The sequence below is a fragment of the Vitis vinifera genome, chromosome 2 (assembly GCF_030704535.1).
Source record: "Vitis vinifera cultivar Pinot Noir 40024 chromosome 2, ASM3070453v1".
NCBI lineage: Eukaryota > Viridiplantae > Streptophyta > Magnoliopsida > Vitales > Vitaceae > Vitis > Vitis vinifera.
Genome location: NC_081806.1, coordinates 1023909 through 1045278, shown reverse-complemented (window position 1 = coordinate 1045278; position 21370 = coordinate 1023909). Strand labels below are relative to the sequence as shown.

The 21370-nt window shown below is 32.5% G+C and overlaps 3 protein-coding genes across 5 annotated transcripts; all 3 read right to left on the bottom strand.

Annotated features, from left to right (window-relative positions):
* Positions 1 to 932: 932 nt before the first annotated feature.
* LOC100241597 (anthocyanidin reductase ((2S)-flavan-3-ol-forming)-like) lies at positions 933 to 3152 on the bottom strand. Its single transcript, XM_002270883.5, has 5 exons — positions 2549 to 3152; positions 2308 to 2477; positions 2004 to 2216; positions 1529 to 1911; positions 933 to 1395 (listed from the first exon to the last, which is right to left on the bottom strand). The coding sequence occupies exons 1-5, from the start codon at positions 2664 to 2666 to the stop codon at positions 1251 to 1253; spliced, it is 1029 nt and encodes a 342-aa protein (XP_002270919.2). The 5' UTR covers positions 2667 to 3152; the 3' UTR covers positions 933 to 1250.
* Positions 3153 to 6049: 2897 nt separating this feature from the next.
* On the bottom strand, positions 6050 to 13134 carry LOC100263869 (protein SEH1). Of its 3 annotated transcripts, none has more exons than XM_019216518.2 (8): positions 12786 to 13134; positions 12212 to 12323; positions 11796 to 11896; positions 10996 to 11073; positions 10066 to 10221; positions 7247 to 7359; positions 6853 to 6979; positions 6050 to 6585 (listed from the first exon to the last, which is right to left on the bottom strand). In XM_019216518.2, exons 1-8 carry the CDS (start codon positions 12942 to 12944, stop codon positions 6454 to 6456), a joined length of 978 nt encoding a protein of 325 aa, XP_019072063.1. In that variant the 5' UTR covers positions 12945 to 13134; the 3' UTR covers positions 6050 to 6453. The 3 variants fall into 3 exon arrangements, with proteins under 3 accessions (XP_019072063.1, XP_019072068.1, XP_059598417.1); XM_019216523.2 differs by having other exon boundaries at positions 12782 to 13127; XM_059742434.1 differs by lacking the exons at positions 6050 to 6585; positions 6853 to 6979 and adding an exon at positions 6986 to 7127.
* Positions 13135 to 15048: 1914 nt separating this feature from the next.
* LOC109121674 (hydroquinone glucosyltransferase) lies at positions 15049 to 16837 on the bottom strand. The gene has a single exon (XM_019216515.2). It carries the CDS (start codon positions 16588 to 16590, stop codon positions 15184 to 15186), a length of 1407 nt encoding a protein of 468 aa, XP_019072060.1. The 5' UTR covers positions 16591 to 16837; the 3' UTR covers positions 15049 to 15183.
* Positions 16838 to 21370: the final 4533 nt, after the last annotated feature.

The following is a 21370-nucleotide window of genomic DNA, read 5'->3' as shown; positions in this document are numbered from 1 at the left end:
ATAAATAAAATAATCAATATTTTGTTAAATTCTTGCACGTTGGGCTTCGGGTAAGGACTGGGCTAGGAATTAAATTTTCAGCCTCGCATAACCCAACTCAAAAGCGAAAGGCCCATCTTGGCCTACAAGGGGAGCTCGAACCCCAATCAGCGGCCTGGGCTAGGCCAGTCTGCTTACATGCCTAAATTCTCATTCAATACTAAAAATTAAATTACTAAAAGTTATATATATATAATAACATAATAATTCAATTTTTTAATTACTCCTAAAATCAAACTAAATCTTCTTTTTTTATCATTTCAACAACTCTTCTATTATTAAAACATTTTTAAAAAAAATCCCCCAATATTATTTGTGAGTTTGTAACAATTTTTAACGTCTATTTATTTTAGTAGAGGTTAATTTTAAATTAATTTATTTTTTCTTAATTCATATAATTTTTTTATAATTGATTTTGCATTAAAAAAAAGTCACTAATTACTATTTGCATTAAAAAAAAATAATTGAAAATATTTGTTGAAAAGTATAAAGTCAGAAAGCTATTTGCATAGTGTTAGAAAATAGAAGAAAGAAAAAGAGAGAATGTAAGAAAACTTTATCTTAAATATAAAAAATTTCATTCATTTTAGTTTTAATCACTTTTTTTTCTAAATACAAGCAATTTAATATTAATATTAACGAAATGAGGTTAATATAATACTACAAAAATAACGGGAAACTTTAATGCTTCTTAAAAGAATTTCACTATTTTTAAGGAAAAATCCTTGTCAGAATGATTGAAACTAGAAGGCAGCGTGTGTACTCAAATTTGTGTCTTAAAGAGAAGAACCACTTAGGAAAAAAAGACATGACAATTCCCTTTCATCATTAATCATCTTTCATGGACTTGATAATTTAATTGACTTAGATACCATTTATTAAAAACATATGTATAAATGAAAAAAATATCTATATAAATCAAGATAATCCTTATAGATATCTTTTGGCTTTAATTTATTGACCTTACACTTTAAGATAAGACTATATAAATCAAATGAGTTGGCCTCTTATGAAAGAAGTCAACTCTAAACAAACATTCAAATTACAAACCACCCGTCCAAGTTCCTTCGCACTCGACTTCAGGGAATTTTGTCGATTATCACTATCAGTGATGTCAAAAGCTATGTCCTGGTTTCAAATCCCCTTATCAGAAGCTATGTCCGCTCGTGGAGACGACACTTCATATATATATGGTGGTGAGCATATGATTTTTACTCAGAGAAGACTCCTAGCCGCCTCCCAGTCTCCACACTATCATCTACTATCTTCTTCAACTCATATTTATACTCAAAACCCTCCTTCACCAGCTTTGTATAATCCCATTTGCAGGTTGGCCCCTCCACCCCTCCTGTGAACCTAGAACAAATTTTCATAGCCATTACTACGTATAGCAGTTCAAAATATGCAATCTATCACATACTAATCAGCAATTAATATCTCATTAAAAGGAGAAAAAAAAAATTTCAACCAAAGATTAAGAGTTTTATACTCTTCTGTTATCTTGAATTCCGGATAATTTTCGCAGTAGAAGTCTGCGATCTCATTGATGGTGGCATTGACAGCTGAACACAGAAATCTGCCTTTCATCACTGGTTTTTCCATGCAGAAGATGTGTGCTTCACAGACATCATCGATGTGTATAAGAGGAATTGTACCAAGCATTTCTTGCAGAAACCTTAGTCCTTCATAAAGAATTAAATTGCCTGTAAGCTGTGATAAAACACATCCTATGCTTGTTGAAGGATAGTTCTGAAGTGTCCCTCCTGCAACTAGGCCACAAGCAAGGGTAACCACTTCTAATTGATCACTATTTTCATCTACATTATAGCTCAACACCTCCTTCTCTGCTAGTGTCTTTGATTTCACATATGCCTACAACAAGATTTATTTGTTCATAAATTCATGAATAATTCTATGTATGAATAATATTTTTCGGGTATAATAAGAGGGGAGAGGGGACATACCATCATTACGTCATTGCTATGCTGGTATGAGAGATTGAGGGGTGTCCAACAGGACTCATCCAAACAAGACTTAAAGCCGAACCCATCTTCTTTCAATGGAGATGAGGCCATGACAGATGCTGTGTAGATTAGTCTCTTGACGGTTTGTGATCGAACGCAGGAATCAGCTATACTTTTCACCCCAGCAACTGCAGCTTCAGTGGTGTCTTTGTACTGTTTTTTGTTTTTTGGGGGCTTTAAAGTGTCATCAATTTCAAAATTTTCTTAACGGATCAGGTAAATGAAGAGACTGATCATCACTGACCTGTGTACTTTGGGGGCTATGGAGCATGGGAGTAGCGACATGGAAAACAAATTCACAGCCTTTGATTGCCAGCTCAAACTCATCAGGATTGTAGATATCAGCTTGAAATAACACAAGCCTCGCGTCTGCATTAGGAAGAGACTTGAGAAAGCTTACTTTGGAGGTGTCACCTGCAATTCAAATCAAACACAATGAAAAAGCTGTTTACGAAGAAGACAGAGAGAGAAAGGGGGAGAGAGACCCAAGTTTCTTAGTGTTGCATGGACAGTATGGCCTTTCTCCAATAGCTTCTTTACCAGCCAAGAGCCTATATAACCAGAACCTCCTGTTACACAGACCTTTTTGCAACTGCTCTCCATTGATAATCTCAATTTTTTTCTGGCTAGCACTTCTTTTCCTTTTTATTTTCTCTCCTCCTTGATTGGTTTTATTTTCTGTAACATAATGTGGTTGTCATGTTTTGATTGGTTCTCATGCTTCCACGTGGAGAGATCTGCTCAAGTTAAATCTCTTCGCATCTGGTTTGAAATCTAGATACTGTACAACAAAAACAGCAGAACCGATAATAGAAAGTAAAAAAAAAACAAAAGAAACTCTACCATAATTTCTTTCTATAGCCATTCTCTGTTTCATGCTGAAACTACAGCCAACATTTTCAGATCTTCAAACTCCAGTTTTCTACCATGTCTACCGCATTAAATATCTGGATACTCTCACTGCCGTAGCCTAGAACCAATCTAACAAACCATTGATAACTACAGTAGCCCACTTGCTTCAAGAATCGTAACTTTCATCCATGAAAAATAGCATAATGGCAAGAAATAGATTGAATTTTTCTATCTTTTGGTTTCCATTTTGCATAATTACAATCTTGGTGATAAGAATCGTAAGATATGCGTGGGTAACAACTGTTCTGTGGCTGAAGAGATGGATGTGGGCCCATTCATGATGATAAGTATAGGTTGATAGGACATCAACCGTACATTTCTCAACTTGAAAAAATTATTGTCACTTTTAAACAATTGATTGTTTAAAAATTTGTTATTTTTTTTTCAAAAAAATTGAGATTTTTTAAAGAACCTTGTAAAAAAAATAATTTTTAATATCTCATAAATAAAAATCATATCCTAAAGTTATTATATCGTTTTATATATAAAACATACAATTAAAAATTTTGTTATCATAATATAATGAATAATTATTTTTTACGAACACTCATCAATTGAATATTTATATATTATTCAATTGACTAACACACACCTATTAAATGGAATAACTCACAATCATTCATTGGGTAATATAGCACATGAAAAAATTAAATAAAAATAAATTAAATTATGTTGTAATATATTGTAATGATAGTGTATTTATATTGTAAGTATAATGCATTTATGTTGTATCTATATTTAGTTACAAAAGTAATAATTCTAAAAATGTTTATTCATACCTTATAGTATTAACACATCGTATTAATATATTAACAACATTTATTTAGTGTTTTGAAATTATTTAATAATTTTTGTAATATATATATATATATAAACTACGTGAATTCAAATTAGTATTTTATTTTATTTCAAAAATTATTTATGATATAGGTATGTTGTGAAATATGGTATGATCATACAAAATTACCATTTTTATAAAAAAATTCATAAATTTCTTAATTAAGTTTTATTATAATGTAAGTATATTTATATTGTAATTATAACATATTTTTGTTGTGTCTGTATTTTATAATAAAAGTAATAATCTTGAGGATCACATTTTATACCTTATTAATATTCAATATATCAAATATATTAACATCATCCACTCAATGCATTGAGAAAAAAAATTTATATGAAAATTAAAAAAAATAAATAAAAAACTATACAAAGGAAAAAAAATCATATAAATTTTTTTAAATTATTTTATTATAAAAATAAAAATGATTAAACATTCTCTATCGTTTTCTTATTCTTTTTAGAGAATCTGAATGAAAAATTAAATATTTTATCTTCCTTAAATTTAATACAAAAACATAATTTATCAATTTAAAATTATAATATATATATATATATATATATATGAAAAAATCATCATTTTTATTATATAATTATAAAACTTATTTTTTTCTTCATAAAATTAAAAATTAGAATAAAAATAAAAAAGGTAAAAAAACAATATATGATATTTTGAAAATATTTTTTGAAAGTATTTTTGTTTTAAATAGTAAATTTAAATAACAAATTATATATAATTATAAGGGTTAAACCCAAAATTTTGATTTAAAATTTAAATATCAATAATTACAATAAATATGGGACCCATATACCATAAATATATTGACAAATCAAGTGAAGTGCTTTAAATGGTTTGAATTTTAAAAGTTTTAGTTAAAGGGTAGTTTTGATATATTAAATCTATTAAAGTTATTTCCAAGAATTATTAAAAGATATCACCCTTTTTAGTAATTGTTCTGCACAGTCCACCTTTTTGGATAATTCTCCCTTAATATTATAACCTCCCATGACAACATCACCACCATTTCCTTTCTCTACAATATCCCCATATATACCTAAATACACATCTAACTTTTTGATAAAAGGCCAACATGATTAGGTATTTTGGCAATATTTTTTAAAATGATTTTCAAGAAATATTTTTTTTTTCAAATTAAAATTTTACTTATTGAGAACTAAACATGGCCGCTGTTTTTTCACATTTTCAATTATTCTTTGGTCTACTCTAAAAAGCACCCCACCTTAAAACAAATTTATTCTAAAAAATAACTTTCTTTCATAAATCCTTAAAAAAAAAAAAAAAAAAAAAAACACCCTGTTTTCTAGCAAATCCTAGATTAAAGTCTAAGACTCCCATAGGGGCCATGCTAAGCAGTAGGCACTGATGTGCAAGAAATTCTCTTGGATTTTTCATTAAGTAGGTGATGGACTGTCAATTTATGTTCTGTGATTTTGTGAGATGTTTTCTGATCCAGGTTAAATGGCAATGCAATGTAACCTACAATTCAAATTGTCTGTTCATGCGTCCTTCACAAGGAAAAGATTTCAACCACCAAAGGCCACTGCGGTCAGTTGGGACACAATAATATATCCAACTTGACAGCAAAATTGTATTACGTTTTAATACCCATGTTAACACAGGCGGTTCAATTTGTTAAAGATGCCAAGGGTCAGTACGTTTGAAATGCTAAGAAGTTCCAGCCCATCCGCAGTAGGATTCTCCTATTTTCTTTTTCTTTTTTAAGGGAAAAATTAAAAACCAAATCAACCAACCGATTCTACGTGATCAATTTTTATTTAAACCAAGCTTTGTTTAAAATCAGTTTGATTCAATTTAGATGATTGACTGAATGCAATCCAATTTGTTTTTAAAAGCAATTAAAATTAAAATAATATTTATTTTTTTAACTTTTCGCTAAAAACTATTTATTTTCAAAATTTAGGTTGTTTGTTTTTTTATTTTCTCACAACTTATTATAAATTTTTTACTAAATAAAAAAAACCAAAATATGTAACTTTTTTTAAATAATTTTTTTTTACTTTTTAATACTTAATAAAAATAAAATACTATAAAAACAAACTTAATATTTAACATTATTAAATATTAAGATTCTATTTAGAATTAAATAAAAAAAACAAACACCACTTAACTTAGATTTAAAATTCAAAATATACATAAAATTTACAGTCCAAAATAAAATAATTAAAATTTAGAAATTGATTTAACTATAATCTAATAAATCAAACATTCAACGATCATAAATCATAAATCTCAGAATGCCGATTTGGTTTGGTTTTTATAAGTTAGAAGACAAAGAAACCAACAGAGAAAATTGATCTTAGTCGTTGAAAACCAAATCGACTTAATCGGTTTGGGCTGAACTGGATCAACTTTTCAATTCACTTACACCCTTAAAATGAGGAGCTAAGTTTGATATAGATTAAAAAAAAAAAAAAACAATTGCACAGGAAATGGAAGCCAGCCCAATGTTTAGAAAGCCAGATTGGTGAGAGAACCTCCATAGCTTAATCAAATCAAGAGGATAGTGATTGAAGAGCGCAGAGGACGATGGTTAAATATGAAACCATGCTATTGAGACAAAATAAACACAGGAGATGGAAGTGCTGACGGGGGTGGGGGCTAAGAAGTGGGCTCCAGTGCAGCCTGTTCATGCCAAACACCATTCAAGTTAGACTGCCACAGCCTTACCATCCCATCTCCTCCAGTAGTTGCCAAGGTCATTCCGCTCATGTCCCATTCCATCTGCCACACCTAATCACAACAATGAATATATGACAATCAGACCATATTCATTAATACAGCACATCAGATGAGTTCATGCTTACTAAAACCATCAAGAATAAGTACTTTTTGTATTAAATATCCCCAACTTCCTTTCTAGTTACTCCAAATGATAAAGATATTAAACGCCCCCCCTTATCAGTCCATTTCCATCAGGTTTGCAGCTCTAAAGATGTCTCTGGATGAGTAAAGTAGAACAAAATAGAAAGATAAATATGAGTACATCGGTACCATTACCTCCCCATCATGACCAGAAAGCAGGGCAACCCTCTCCACTGAGAGCCTTCCATCAATGTCAGGGTTAAGCCCAAGATGCCATATCGCGATTCCCTTGTGAGTTGCAACAGCCATTACCTCATATGGCCTAAAAGAGTGAGAAGTTCACTTCTAGTTATGCATTGTTTAATTGTTCTTCATCAAGAAAACACAACAGAAATAGGTGCAATAAGAGCCTCAAGCTATTCAGGTCAATTGCCATCAGAGTTATCCTGGCTCCACATTTCAGCAACATTCTATAAAGTATCTACATTGGAGCAAGCACTGATTTACAGAGCACGCTATATCAGATGTTTCAGATTTCCATAACAGCTGGTCTAAAATGTATTTTGAAAGAAAAACATATATGCGTTACCTGCCAATATTAGGTGCCCATGCAACAGTGAAGACCTGATCCCCCTTATCCCCATGCAAAGCCAACTCAGCAACTGGAAGCCATCTTTGGTGATTCTGATCAAATTCCCAGACCTGTGGAAATTTATTACCAAGGTCGGTTAAAATACACTGCTCTTGCACTGAAAGCTCATCTAATTATCTCCCAATCATTTTGGGAAGTCACTCCACGATTGTACAGGAAGCTCAAACTTCTAGCTTCGATTCAGGCATGATACACTTTTTCAGATCCCAAGTACACTCTTTCAGATCCAGAAAATAGCTCTCAAGAGATCTTTTATCCTTTTGGAAGATACATGAGCAAAACAATCAACCTATTGATATTGGAAGACCTAAAAGATTCTTCCAATGCATCATTTTGGGTTTAATGGAATTCACGAGTATAGGAAGAAGCCTCAACAAATAGAGACTTCTCATTTCAACCATATTTTAGTTGTTAATATGATATATGAGGACCTCTACTGCATATAGTACTACACCCTTGATCATGAAATATTACCTGTTGAACCCTATAAATCGTGTGAAAGTAGGATACTTCAAATTCAGGAGTTTAGAGTTTTATTAAACATTCTTGGTGGGGAAAAAATGCAAATGAAAGATCCCATTGAATTGAATTGGGTCCATGAATTTAAGAAATAATGAGGATTCTTGATCTTTCTCAATATCTCTCTCAATTTGAAAATCAAAGATGTGAATTGATGTCCTCATTGATTCCTCCTAAAGTACACCAAGTTATCGTAAAGATTTTGTTTCAATTAGAATTTACTTATTCACCATGTAAGAGGATCCCCACTAAGAATCGATGATTGAATGGTTAAAGCATCCATCTCATAATTGGCAAATCTGTGGGTTCAATCCCTACTAGATGCACACTAATGGGACCTTCCAATAAGTCTATTGGAATTCGCTCCATATCAGTGGAATCTCATCATCCATACATAAGAAGTGTGGTATATTCGTATCATAATATATGAATAGTAAGAACTAGCATTTTTATTAAGAATAGAAGCACAGAAGATCAAGTGCTTCAATTGCCTGATCAATGCTAAATTGAAGTCCACACTGGATGCCCCTTATTATGCTGTTGGGAGGGTCCTGATTGTTGGTGGAAATTGCAAAAAGAAAGCTGAAAGTTGAGATGAAGGATGATTTGTAGCATCTAAAGCAGGTGATTCTCTCCCTCTACATGACAGAAGACCAAACTTCCAAGTCTCTATCTGTTCATTTGTGATTCAAAAGGCTAGCGCTAAGCCCATTTTAAACCATTGAAAATGTGTTCCATTTCTTTTCTACCTGGGGGTGCTTAACTCACTAGGATCATAAGGTAAGTGAAAGACTAAAACTAGACTATTCAACGCATCCAAGACACTTCTGAACCACTACTTGTACTAGTAGCTCATGAGAAGAAAATGGATTTATGGATAGAATCAAATATGTAGTATTTACAAATAAAAGTATTTGGTTATTGGGAAAAAATCAATGTACTTTTAATATCGAATAAATAGAGTATCAAGTCAAACTCTTCTTTGGTGTCAAGGTGATGGCTATGAATAGTCATCTTGTGTAACTTTTTTCCACCATTTTTTTTAGACACTGAATACAATTGATCTTGACCTATAAAAAAAAAAAAATAGAAATCACAATTGGAAATGGTGTATAATTGGCTAGAGTAGCGGGTGTTGTGGCAAAACTTATTGCAAAAGAGAGGAAATTGGCCACATTAAAGTTACCTTCTAGGGAGGTCTATTTGAAATCCAAATATTGGTCGATGACAATCAGATAGGTGAGGAATGTTGGGGTGAAAAAAAAAGGTTTGGGTAGAGCTAGATCTAAGTGTTGGCTAAGTAGGCATCTTGTAGTAAAAATAGTTATGAACCCTATAGAGAATCCATATGGGGGTGGTAAGACATCAATTCCAAATATTGGGCCTAAAATTAAATTTAACAAAAAATATATTTCAAAATGTTTTGATATATGGGATGAATTTTTTTACTTGTAATTTAAATTGAGTTGAGTAGATTTCCATATGCATAAAAGACCATCTATGCACACAAAAACAGTTCCCTTCTATGATTGTTTCGTATACGTAACGAAATATGCCTACAACCATGTATGACATATGTTTGTATCAGTTGATGGGATAGGCTGTATATAAAGGGAGAGAAGCAATTTTTTTAGCTCCTATTTCTGTTTGGCAACATTAGCATGCTTCTTGTATGCCTTGGTGCACACTTTTTGGTTAGTGTTGTTGATAGAAATTTCATTTGCCTATCAATAAATAAACTAAAATAATTTGGTATCTTTTTGTTTTTTTGTTTTTTTTTGACAGACAAAGTGCTATAAAAGAGGAGGGGCAACACCACCACCACCCTCAACAATAAAATAATTTGGTATCTAATGGAGAATTTTATTATATAAGAGTTAAGGTGCTGAAGGAGCAAAGTAGTTTTCACAGCTGCTGCTATTCTTCTGATGAAAGGGTACCCAACATGGTCATATGGATTAAAAATGTTCTTGTAGATGATTTTATCCATTCAATTAATGAATTATTCCTTTAATGTGGAGTTTTTATCCATCCTTAAAATGAAGAAAATAAATTCCTTTAATAGGTTCAACTTGTAAATCTTGAAGGTTTTACCCTGTGTTGGGGCCTCCAATCATCTCATTAATTTTAACATATCTGATGAGGTAGGAAAGGCTGTGCCCTAGACATGTAGCTAGTCTACAATCTCACATAGAAATTTAATGACAAGGAAGCAAGAAATGCAGAATTTAACAGACCTTTGCGGAATTGAGTTGCGGAGTGTCAGAATGAAAACCCAAGACAAAGCTTGATTGCTGACTTTCACCTCTTTGTGGATTCCAAGAGACAGATGCAGATAAGCACAAAGCCTTCCCAAACGTAGACACTGAATCACTAGCATTCTGAAATTCAGCCTATGAACAAAAGGGAATGAATTTTTTTTAAAAATAATTATGGATATATAATATAAATGAGAATTCAGAAACAAAAAAAACACGCAAAAAGATTGGCATTAATTACCCTTAACTCAAATCTATATGCTTGGCCATGATGTCTCAAATATCAAAAGATTCAAAACCATTATTATCCTCAGAATCATTTTCACTGTCTGAGCCATTTAATGCAGCATTCAAAAGCTGTTGGCAGGAGCATGAGATGAATATTCTTCATTTTCACTTTTTAGACATAAACAGCTAAAATAAGGGAGAAACTAATGCCAAAGATGTTTGGTCATCATGGTGCTTCAGGAAGTTATGTCCATATCAAATGCTCCGAATGGCCAAGACAACAACCAAATATATCTAGCAAGCAATGTTGAAAAGTGAAAAATAAGACCTAAAAAGCAACCAAATAGATTCTTTTATATATTTTTATCCATTGTGCTCATAGTTTACAAACTACAACTTCCAAACAAATTTAAAGGGAAAAAATAAAATGAAGATAGAATGAGATAAATTAAGGAAAAGATGAGAATAGGAAAAAAATGGAATCTGTTCATTACATCTTCCGGAAAAAACAAATAATAATAACTTCAACATATGGTATTGGGTGGAAAATTTATTCAAATAATAAAATAATAACTTAAAGATTTATAACTTTCCAACCCACAACTTTTCCATCATTGCCATATTTACAAGTCGAATTGCATCATAATAAGATTAAGAAATGAAAGCAGATAAAATGGTCACCTGAAGTTGCCAACTCTTCAGTTCCAATGGATCTAGGAGCTCATAGACTTTCACGTGGCCATCTGAATATGCACTAACCTGTAAAGTAAGCTAAGTTAATAGGACATACAATTCAATCAAAATGAAAGTTCTTGCTTTATTAATGTTCAAGTAATAGATTACCAATTATAAACAGGTGATAAAAAAAACCATAGAACTTCGATAAACTTAATCTCATTTGTGAACAGACTAGATCATGTCAACAAATGCCCACCCTCAACCCTGCATACCCAGAGACTATCTAAAGCATAAATGGGGAACTGATCTCATTGTTTGCTTTTACCTGGTGAGAAAAGTGACGACAATTTTTTTTCTGGAAACCAATAAAAGCATGAAAATTCACAAGCTCAAAATGAAACAAACAAAAAAATTATCGCTCCACTTTCACACACAAATAAAAAAGTTTTAATCCCTTCAAGAAATTCCATGCAACAGAAATAAATTTAAACAACTATTTCCAAACTGCTAGTAGAAATCTTTTTTTTTTTTAATCAGTAAATGAGATTTGTATTAAAAACGCCAAAAAGGGCAGAACAAAGTACACATGATGTATACAGTGGCAAACTGCTAGTAGAAAAAATGTAGGACATAGAGTGTCCATTCTAGAACAAGTTGGATAGACTTGATATGCTTCGCTGCATAAGACGTAACCGATCAAATGGCACTCTATAACAAATATCATCAGACATTTTAAATTGGCTTCAGCAGTTCCAATAATAAAATAGAGATAAAGGAAAGAAGTAACAATTATCACAGTTCACCATTTTCAAACTTGTTGGTGAGACTCCAAATTGGACATCGAGCACTTTATTTGAATTACTTCCAAAACTTTTGCATAGTTTCCATTGAAGGGGTTGTGCATCTAGAGAAAGGAAATAAAAATTACAAGACAGTGAGATCTTTTCATTCATCTTAATAAAATAAATTGCACTGTAATAAATTAATCACAACCTAGAGGTAATCAAACACAATAAAATTCAGACGGAAGAAATAATTATAGTAATACACCACCGAAAATACTACGATGGAAAATATAATAAAAAAATCACTGAACAACATTCTATAAGCTAGTCCAGAATCTGTTCCTGACCCATTACATAAAAAATTTCAATGGCAGACTAATACACATATTTGTTTGTCATAAATGATCACACGAGAAGGTGAACTTAGTGGGTACCTTCTACAACCTCCTCCCACAATGACAAAGTTCCATCAGCACAAATGCACCCAACTGCATCGCCATATTCCGGAGGGACCCAAACCACTTTCACTACGCTATCCTCATGCACCTAAAACAAGTTGAACGTCAAAACAAGTGTTAAAATACAATACAGAGATCAACGGCCTGAGAAGCGCAAATGAACTCACTGTTCAAACCACCGAAATCCTGATAAATCCCATCAAAGCCAACCCCATTGCCGTCAAAATATTTCGAAGAACAATTTCAATTGCAGTTCCCGAAACAACCCTTATTCAAGTCATAGCAACAAACCACTTCGGCAAAATTTTCATAAATCCACACACCATAACGGTCTCCCTCATCAATCTCGCTTACCCAATCTATTAAGAACCCTCTCCCAACTTTTTTTTTTTTTTCCTTATTGCAAATGAAACCCACTAACATTAGCCCATTTTTCGTTGAAATACTCCTACAAATAAAAGTCAACCAAAAAAATAGAAACAAAAAGAAAAACCCTACAGCAAAAATTTTGAGAGCGTAATCAAGGAAAAGAATAAGAGAACTTACGAACCCTAGATCTGGAGGTGCAAGTGAAGGATGAAGAAGCTGGGTCGATTGAATCGAAGATGGCCAGTGTTCCATCGACTGAGCCCGTTGCCAATCTCTCGCCATTGTAGTTCCAGGAAGAGCATGTGGTGCCGTTGTCGAGTGTCACCAGAGATTTCTCCATTTTCTCTGAACCTCAACCTCTGCCTTTTCTCCCCGATGAAAGTCTCTCTTTCTAAAACCTCTGCATTTGAGGGTTTATCGACTATCGTTCCCTCTGCCACGTGGACATTTGGGGGCTGTTTGGGAGCTTGGATTAAGAAATTTCAATCATCCTACATCAAGTTTGTTTTTGAATTTGTCTGAACCTCTTTTGTATAGAAATTCATACAATCAAATTTTAGATATATTATATTTAAATAAAATATTTAAAAATACAACTTAACTTAAATAAAAAGACTTTTATAATTTAATATTTTAATATGAATTTTTTATTACATACAGTTATAAGTTATAACTATTGTTAACTTGATGTGTAGTACAACTTTCGTTTATTCATAACATAGCTTTTTTTTTTCCTGGCTGGAAATATTAATGGACCCAAACAGACTTAAAAATAAGCCCGTATTATTAAGAAATGGCCCAATAAGAAAAGAAAGCCCATTGGGCTCTTCTAGAAGGTAGGACCGTGGGGGTGGAAGAAGCCGATAAAATTCTTGTTGAGATTTAAAGTACGGGGTTGTTTTTACTTTTTGAGTGAGCTTTCACATGCGGATAAGTCCGACTTTAGAAGGATAAAGCAACTTTAAGCCGACATGATTCATAAATGGGGTCCTTAGTCCTTACTAATTATTGTGGCATTAATTTTGAGAAAATAATAAACGAGCAGTGGGCAAAAAACGCAAAGGTAAGCGCCTTGGCCCTCTCTGCTTTTGAGGGTATTTGTGGAAGAATCTTTTCAGGAGAAGGGAGCTCCAAGCTAGGGGCCAAAAGGCTTTTGCATGAAAACCTTTTATGCTGCATTGGCCCATTCCATTATCGGCCTTGTGCTTCTTGTGTATTGAGGTCATGCCCCATTTTCGTTGGTACTATTTGTTTAATATTTTATTTTTAAAATAATAAAGAGGGTCAACCACTGTCCTTTACTTCATATTGTAAGATTTTGGCCATGTCGTATTTGTTTTTTTAATTTTTTATTAAAAGTAATTTACTTTCAAACTTTAATTCGTTTGTATTTTTAATTTTTTTTAAGACTTATTATAAATTTTTTGTCGAATATAAAAAGTTAAAATATCTGATTTTTTTTTAAATAAAAAAAATAATATGCTGATTTGTCTTTATCTTTTAATGCTTGAGAAAAATAAAATATTACAAAAACAAATCATCTAATACTTAACATTATTAAACATCAAAATTATATTTAGAATTAAGTAAAAGAACAAACATCAACTGAAATTAAAATTCACATTGAGAAAAAGGGTATTCTCACATCCTCTTAGCCTAACTTGTTTGGCTTTCGCCAAATTAGCAAAGTCCTAACATACATTATTAGAAGAAAAAAAGAAAAAAAACCCTTCAAAATCATGTTCTAAAGGTCATAATGTTGTTATCTAATATATGTACCAAAGATCGCAAAAAATGCAAAACTTATGATGAAAAAATTCACAAAGGTCTTACTAAGAAGAAGACTTATAAATATCGTAATCTTTGTAAGATAGAGGGGATGTGTTGAGCTTTTTGATTGAGCTCTCCATTGTTTTTCTTTGTCATATTTTTAGAATTTTGAAGTTAAAGCTAAATATACTTAATTACCATGAATTTAAAATTTTATCGAATATTTTCCTCACTTTAAATCAAATAATAGGATCATCCATTTGAAAGTTAAATTAGACTTATCAGTTCAATCATCTGTTTGATTCTTATGTTTGGACTAGTTTATTATTGGATCGCTCAATAATTGGATTAGCCATTCATGTAACATTGATATAACGGTTGGAGCACAATTAGATTATCGAATCAATTCTATCCATGATTGAATAAATTTTTAAATTGGACGATACTTTGAAAAAATGGATTTTTAATTAGATGTTAAATTTGGACTCAAACCACACTATAAAAATCATATTTTCATTATATTTTTTTAAAAATCCCTAAAATATGATTTTATTTCAAAATACCAACCATTGCACAATATTATCAAATAGCTATTAACCGATTCATTTTCCATTGGACCACTGATTTGATTGGGATAAAAACTATATTCAAGAAGTGCATCCCTCCATTGTCCATTTCTCTAAGTACACCCCTTTATAGATTATAAGTTATAACACATACACAAGACAAAATTTAAATATATAGCCTAAAGTCAACAAAATCCAACCCATACACATTCATCCAATTCTTCCATTTCAACCCTTTTTTTTTCAAACCTTGATATTCTTCCATATCTGAGCCACCTCTGCAAGTGACCTAGTAGACGATCCATCTTGGCTCAGAGCCATTGTCGCAGCGTCCTTGAGGTCTTTGATCTTGTTTCGTATCATTTTTCCTTTTTCTCCTTCGATTAAGCTCTTCACAGTTTTGGCAATTTCTTCGCGGCTCACCAGACCATTATTATTGTTCAACGTGACTGCGGCCTTTAGATCGTTGGCGAGCAGTGTCGCGTTCATTCTCTGCTCGGCGAAGAGGGGCCATGCGATTATGGGGACACCCTGGACTATGGTCTCTAATGTTGAGTTCCAACCACAGTGGGTTAGGAACCCACCGGTGGAGCCATGGCTCAGGACTTGGACCTGGGGTGCCCAAGATGAGACCACAAGACCCAGCCCTTGGGTCCTATCTAAAAAGCCCTTTGGCAGAAAATCAAAAGGGTCTTTAATGGTTTGGGCACTGAAAAATGAGGCATTTGCTGCTGTTTCATGTGGGCTTTTCACAACCCAGAGGAATCTTTGTCCACTCATCTCTAATCCCAAAGCGAGTTCAGTTATCTGCTCCTGGGATAGGGTACCCCCGCTGCCGAACGACACAAATAGGACTGACCCACTTGGTTGATGATCCAGCCATGTCAAACACTCGGATCCGTCGTCCCCGTTTGTTGAACCGGACCGGGTTAGTGGTCCGACGGGGTAAACCGGAGGGTAGTCCGGTTCGATTTCTTTAAGAGCTTTGAAAGCTCCCGGTTCAAGGTCCATGAAGCTGTTCACTATGATTCCAGGGCCCGTTTTGTACCTTTTGGCGTGGTGGACAACCCATTTGTAGGCCTCGTTTTTTCTGTCTTGAAGCGGGTCGATTAGGTCTCTCCCCTGAACCGGCACACAGCCGGGAAATTTGACCGGTTCGGGTAGGTCCCGATACTCGCAAGAGAATTTCTGGTCAAGCTCCGGCACGTGGAATATCAACGACAACACCATGGCGGTCGTAGGGAAGAAGATGTACGGAGGAATACCGAATTCATTGGCAACATCAAAAGCGTCGGTGCCAAAGAGGTCAACCACCAGAGCCACGAGCCGAGTCGACTCGGTCAGTGTCCGGAGCGAGTCCCGCAGGGCGGGAACCGACCGAGTCATGCTGAGCGAGATCCGAGTCTCGATGCGTACGTCCTCGGGAAGGTCATCGAAGGCAACAGGAGGAAGGAAAACATAGTTTATGGATGTGGGTAAGGCTTTGAGAACGGATTTCTGCGGGGTAACGGGAGAGCCATCAGTGGGAATGAGGAATGTGACGGAGAAGTTGTGGTGGAGAACGAGTCGGCGGGCGAACTCAATGAGCGGGATGAGATGACCCATGCCTGGGTTGGGGACAATGGCAATGTGAGGTGTTGGGTGTTCCATGGTGAATAAACCGAGAGTAGCGAAGTTGGAAAAACGAGTGGGTTTTTATGGAGGGGTTTTGCAGAGATTAGAAGAGCTATGCGTAGGTGGGTTATGGTTGTGGAGTGTGTTCTGTACTGTAGGTAAATTTCCAATTTTGGACGGGCACTATGGTATTTGAAGGCGAGATTAACGTGAAATGCATGGTGGGGAGGGTGATATCAGTCAAACGTAATACACTGCAGTCATTCATTTGGGGCCACAACCACCTATGCGGTTTCCACAACCATATAAATTCTCAGTCATGTAGGTCCGATGAGCGTTCACACAGCAAACCAAGTGTGGAAACCGTGTCCAATTTCCTTGCATCTGATGGGTGAAATCAGTCCAACGTCATGCGGAGGACTACCGTTTCCTCCTCTCATTTGTGTCGGGGGACTGGAAGATGCTTGATGGCTCACACAATCACACTTTGACAGCTAGTCTTCTTTTCGATTAGGGGCAGTTAATGGGATCCAATTACATTATTGAATCATTAATATGACTTATTTGTCGGGCTTTCTCGAGCCTGGTTTTATGTGATTCAATTTATGACCCAATCTGAATAATATTGCGCGATTTTTTTAATAGGAGATTTACTGAAACTTAGTCCATGGAGCGAAGGCTTGGGCCGATAGGCATATTGTGGAACGGTCTTTTGTAATTAGGGTTTTTTTTTTTTATTGTTGCCGTGTTTTATATAAAGATAAAATATTATAGCCGAAAGTTATACTATGTATTATTCCCTAATAATAGTGATATCCCTGTAACTCCGTGAACGTAGGTAAATTACTGAACCACGTAAATACTGTCTTATGCGTGTGATTGTTTTTATTTGACGTGTGTTTTCTCTACCGTAGCACCCCTCTAAGTCCCTAAAGTCGGGTCTCTACTAATAGGATGAAGCTGACGTGCCAATCAACGTGGAAAGTCCATGGGTACTCAAATCAATCATGCACATACGAGAATCAGAATATATATAAAGAATGATCGGGATGAGAGTGGATGCGTACCTGGACCACGAGCCACAATACGCTATCAAAAGAGAGGGTTAGTGCAAACTAAAGAGCATAAACATAGCTCACATGTCACTAAATCGAGTACAAAATCATCAAAGGCACGCATGACACTCCACTCAAAATTCATTTTTATTTTAAAGAAATTTTATTTGATGTTGGGCCCCCACCAAAGCCCATTTATTTTGCATGAACCAAATCTGTAAATTCCATCACTAAGAATTACAAAATTTGGTTAACATTTTAAAAAAAAATCAAAAGAGATTCGAAAGTGGCTCGCCGAGGAGAATGGCGCCCAAATTTTATGGAAAATGAGATTTTGGAACCTAACTAGTCTAAAGAAGAGAAAATGTTGAGATTCGAAATTATTTGAAAACCAAAACTTGGAAAACTGCTTGAAAATAGGGCTATGGGGAAATCATTTTTAAAATCAAAGATAAAGGAATGGAGCAATGACAAGTGGTCATAAATTGCATGTCAAAGGTGACCATGCATGATGAAGTTGAAGTTCTGCACGTAGACCGGATGTACCACTAATATAACTCTGTGGGGTGGGTGATTGCAAGAACCTAAAAGTGCCACTAATCTTTTAAGCCGTTATTCCAAACTTTTTAGAACAAGGTCAAATTTCTTAATTTTTTTATTATACATATTTTTAAAGTATTAACCAATTTTTCACCTTATATAATGACTACTTATTCTAATGACTCATTATGGGCATCAACGTTTGAAAGATAAAAAATTGTTATGACCGTAAGGACATTGAGATATCTTTTTAGGGTAGATACCATAGATTGAATAAAAACATATTCTTATCGAGGCTTACTATAAGATCTCCCACAATAAAAAGTCTCAATCTTTGAGCTTAATCTGACAGACATAACCCAAAGGATCTTCGTTTTGGGCTTGAGACTGAGCCTGATCGATGGTAGTGGAATTGGACATTTGGGCCATCATCTATGTGCAGGCCAAGGCCCAAAGTTGCTTTTTTAGTTTAGAGTCACAATTGGGCCCAATGTTGGATAATAAATTATGGCATTTGAAAAGTAACTTAGTTCGCTAATTTAATTATGTTTAGAAAATAATTTAGCCAATATAAATGGCCTAAGCCCATCCATAGATAATCTAAACATTAAAATGTAAAATATTTTGGTAATATCTTGTGGTTCAGTTTTAAGAAAATAATTAAAAATATCACATAAAATATTGAATAAAAAATATTGATGAGACGAAAATTAATCCAAATTCTTTAAAAATATTAAGGAAAAATATTGGATAAAAAATATTTACGAGACGAAAATTAATTAAAACGTGTAAAAATATTAAGAAAAAATTTAAAAGATAAAAAATAAAAAACACATTTACTACTAAAATTGTAATCTATCTAGTTTGGATTTATTTAAGAATATAAATAAATAATGATATTTGTATAATTATTTTTTACTTAAAAAATTTATAATTTTATTTGCAAGTTTATATTTATCCTATATTTAATTACTATACAAAAGATATAAAAAAAAATGAAGACTAATATTTTTAATATTCAATTAAATATCTTTGAAAATAAAACATTTTAAATAATTAATTTATTAAAATTCAATTTTAATATTTTTTTTTTTTTTATCAAAATTAGAAAGGCCATGTTGGTAAAAAAAAATGATGAAGTTGGATCCACCTAGTAGCTTTCTTTATTCGCATCAAACCTCAAGAAATATAATCAAAATTAATCTTTTAATTATACAATATAGTAAGCAATTAGCTTCAATTATGATCATATTTGGAAGGTAATTTAGTTTAATTATATAATATGGTCACATTGAGAAGTGACATGGTCATATATGGGCAATAATTCAATCCAGTTACTTTTTAATATGACTAATTTGAATTTAACAAGTAAAATTTAGATACTAGGCTTAGAGTGTATTGTAACGCGACCTTATTCAATGGGTCCAATTAATAAGACCAACCTTGCAGGGAAACCAACCAAAATTTAATTGGCAGCAGAGAGATTTCTCTTTCCATCATGGGCCACCAGCATCAATAATACGGTACCCGATTTATTACCATGGCCCACAGTGATCAATAATGGATCATTTACTCAGATGAGATGGGTTGGGCTCACCAAAAAACATACGGTTCAGTTGGAGTCCCCTACTTTATGGCATGATTTGGATCGACTCTTGGAGAGCTATAAATATTAATTAATGTTTCAAGTTTGATTGAAGTTTTTGCAACTGTTTGGCTGATTTCATTGAAAATGTTATAGCATAAAAAGAAAAAATAAAGGAAAAAGGAAAAAGAAAAAAGAAAAAGAAAAAGCGAAGAGAAATAGAAAAATAGATTTAATTTAAGAATGTGCATGTTTTTTTACTAATCTCAACTATATTTAATTTCATTTCACATCTTTCATTTTAAGTCAAATATGAGAAAATCATTTTTCTTATATTGTGTTTGGATCTTGGTAAATTTATAGGAAAATATAATAAAAGAAAATATAAGGAAAGAAAAATGATAAATAAATAGATAAATATATGTTTTAAATTAAGAAATTATTTTTATATACTATTTTAAACTTATTTACTTATTTTTCCAATATAATATAAAGATTAAATAATTTAAAATGCATAAGTTTCCAATACTATGTTTGGTTAGGAAACTAGTATGGAAAAAAAAGAAAAAAAAAAACCTATGTAAGGAAAATGTGAAGAAAATTAATAACAACAACATATTTGATTTCTAAAAGAAATTGGAAAAGTGAATGTAGGAACTAAAAAATAAAATTTTAATTGATAATTTATTTTTTATATTTTACTTCAAAGTTTTTTCTAATTATTCTTTATAAAATTTAAATAATTTGAAATTGAATAATTTCTAATTAATTTTAATTATATTTAATATCTTATTTAATAAAATAAACACGAAAAATATTTTATCTTAATATAACCTTAATACTTTCTTAATATTTTATCTTATTTAACTCATTTGTATTCTTTTTTTCCTTTTACAATACTTTCTTGCAACTAAACGGAACCTTAATTTAAAACACAGGTGGTACCTATATTTATGATCACCTACTATTTTTTGGTGCAGATGTAAATGGTTTGTAGCCCTCAAGTGACTACTGGCCATGATTTAACAGGGGCCTATTTGAAAGAGTCCTTGTCATGCTCCCACTTCTAGCTTACATAGGTGTTAAATGGGGCCACTCTAAAATTTTTATTGTGATATTATTACTTAAAGTAAAAAGTAAAAATTTAAAAATAAAAATAATTAATTTATTTTTAAGTTCACATATTTATTTTATTTTTTTATTTTTATTTATCCTTTACTATTCCATAACCTCTATTATTACTCAATCTTCTTTACCCTACTTATAATTTATGATGATAAATATGTCAATTTGATGATTTCGAATAAAATTTAAATTAATTTTATCAAACAATTTAATACTTAAAGTATGAATTAAGTAATAAGTTTTGAAAATCAAATTAAGTGTTAGGTCTAAATCTTTAGTTTGGTGGAAATATATGTGTATATCTTCGATTATTTATCTCATTAAATTAAAATATATATATTCTAATATATGATTTTCAATAGGATATGATATCATTGTATGTTAAATTAAATTAAATAAATATGATATTTTAGGATAATCCGTTGAGATGTGTTATATTATAATTATATTTAGTTTGTAAAATGAATAAAATAATAAAATGAAATATATATTATTTTTCATTGTTTAAAAT

Bases quoted from the DNA above. Each gene is read 5' to 3' on its own strand.
- LOC100241597 (XM_002270883.5), bottom strand. From the start codon at position 2,666: ATGGAGAGCAGTTGCAAAAAGGTCTGTGTAACAGGAGGTTCTGGTTAT. The intron at 2,478-2,548 runs GTCTCTCTCCCC...TTTGAATTGCAG, and splicing joins TGCAACACTAAGAAACTTGG to GTGACACCTCCAAAGTAAGC. The intron at 2,217-2,307 runs GTCAGTGATGAT...AACAAAAAACAG, and splicing joins ATAGCCCCCAAAGTACACAG to TACAAAGACACCACTGAAGC.
- LOC100263869 (XM_019216518.2), bottom strand. From the start codon at position 12,944: ATGGAGAAATCTCTGGTGACACTCGACAACGGCACCACATGCTCTTCC. The intron at 11,074-11,795 runs GTGAACTGTGAT...CTTACTTTACAG, and splicing joins CACCAACAAGTTTGAAAATG to GTTAGTGCATATTCAGATGG. The intron at 7,360-10,065 runs GTCTGTTAAATT...AAATTTCCACAG, and splicing joins CGCAACTCAATTCCGCAAAG to GTCTGGGAATTTGATCAGAA.
- LOC109121674 (XM_019216515.2), bottom strand. From the start codon at position 16,590: ATGGAACACCCAACACCTCACATTGCCATTGTCCCCAACCCAGGCATG.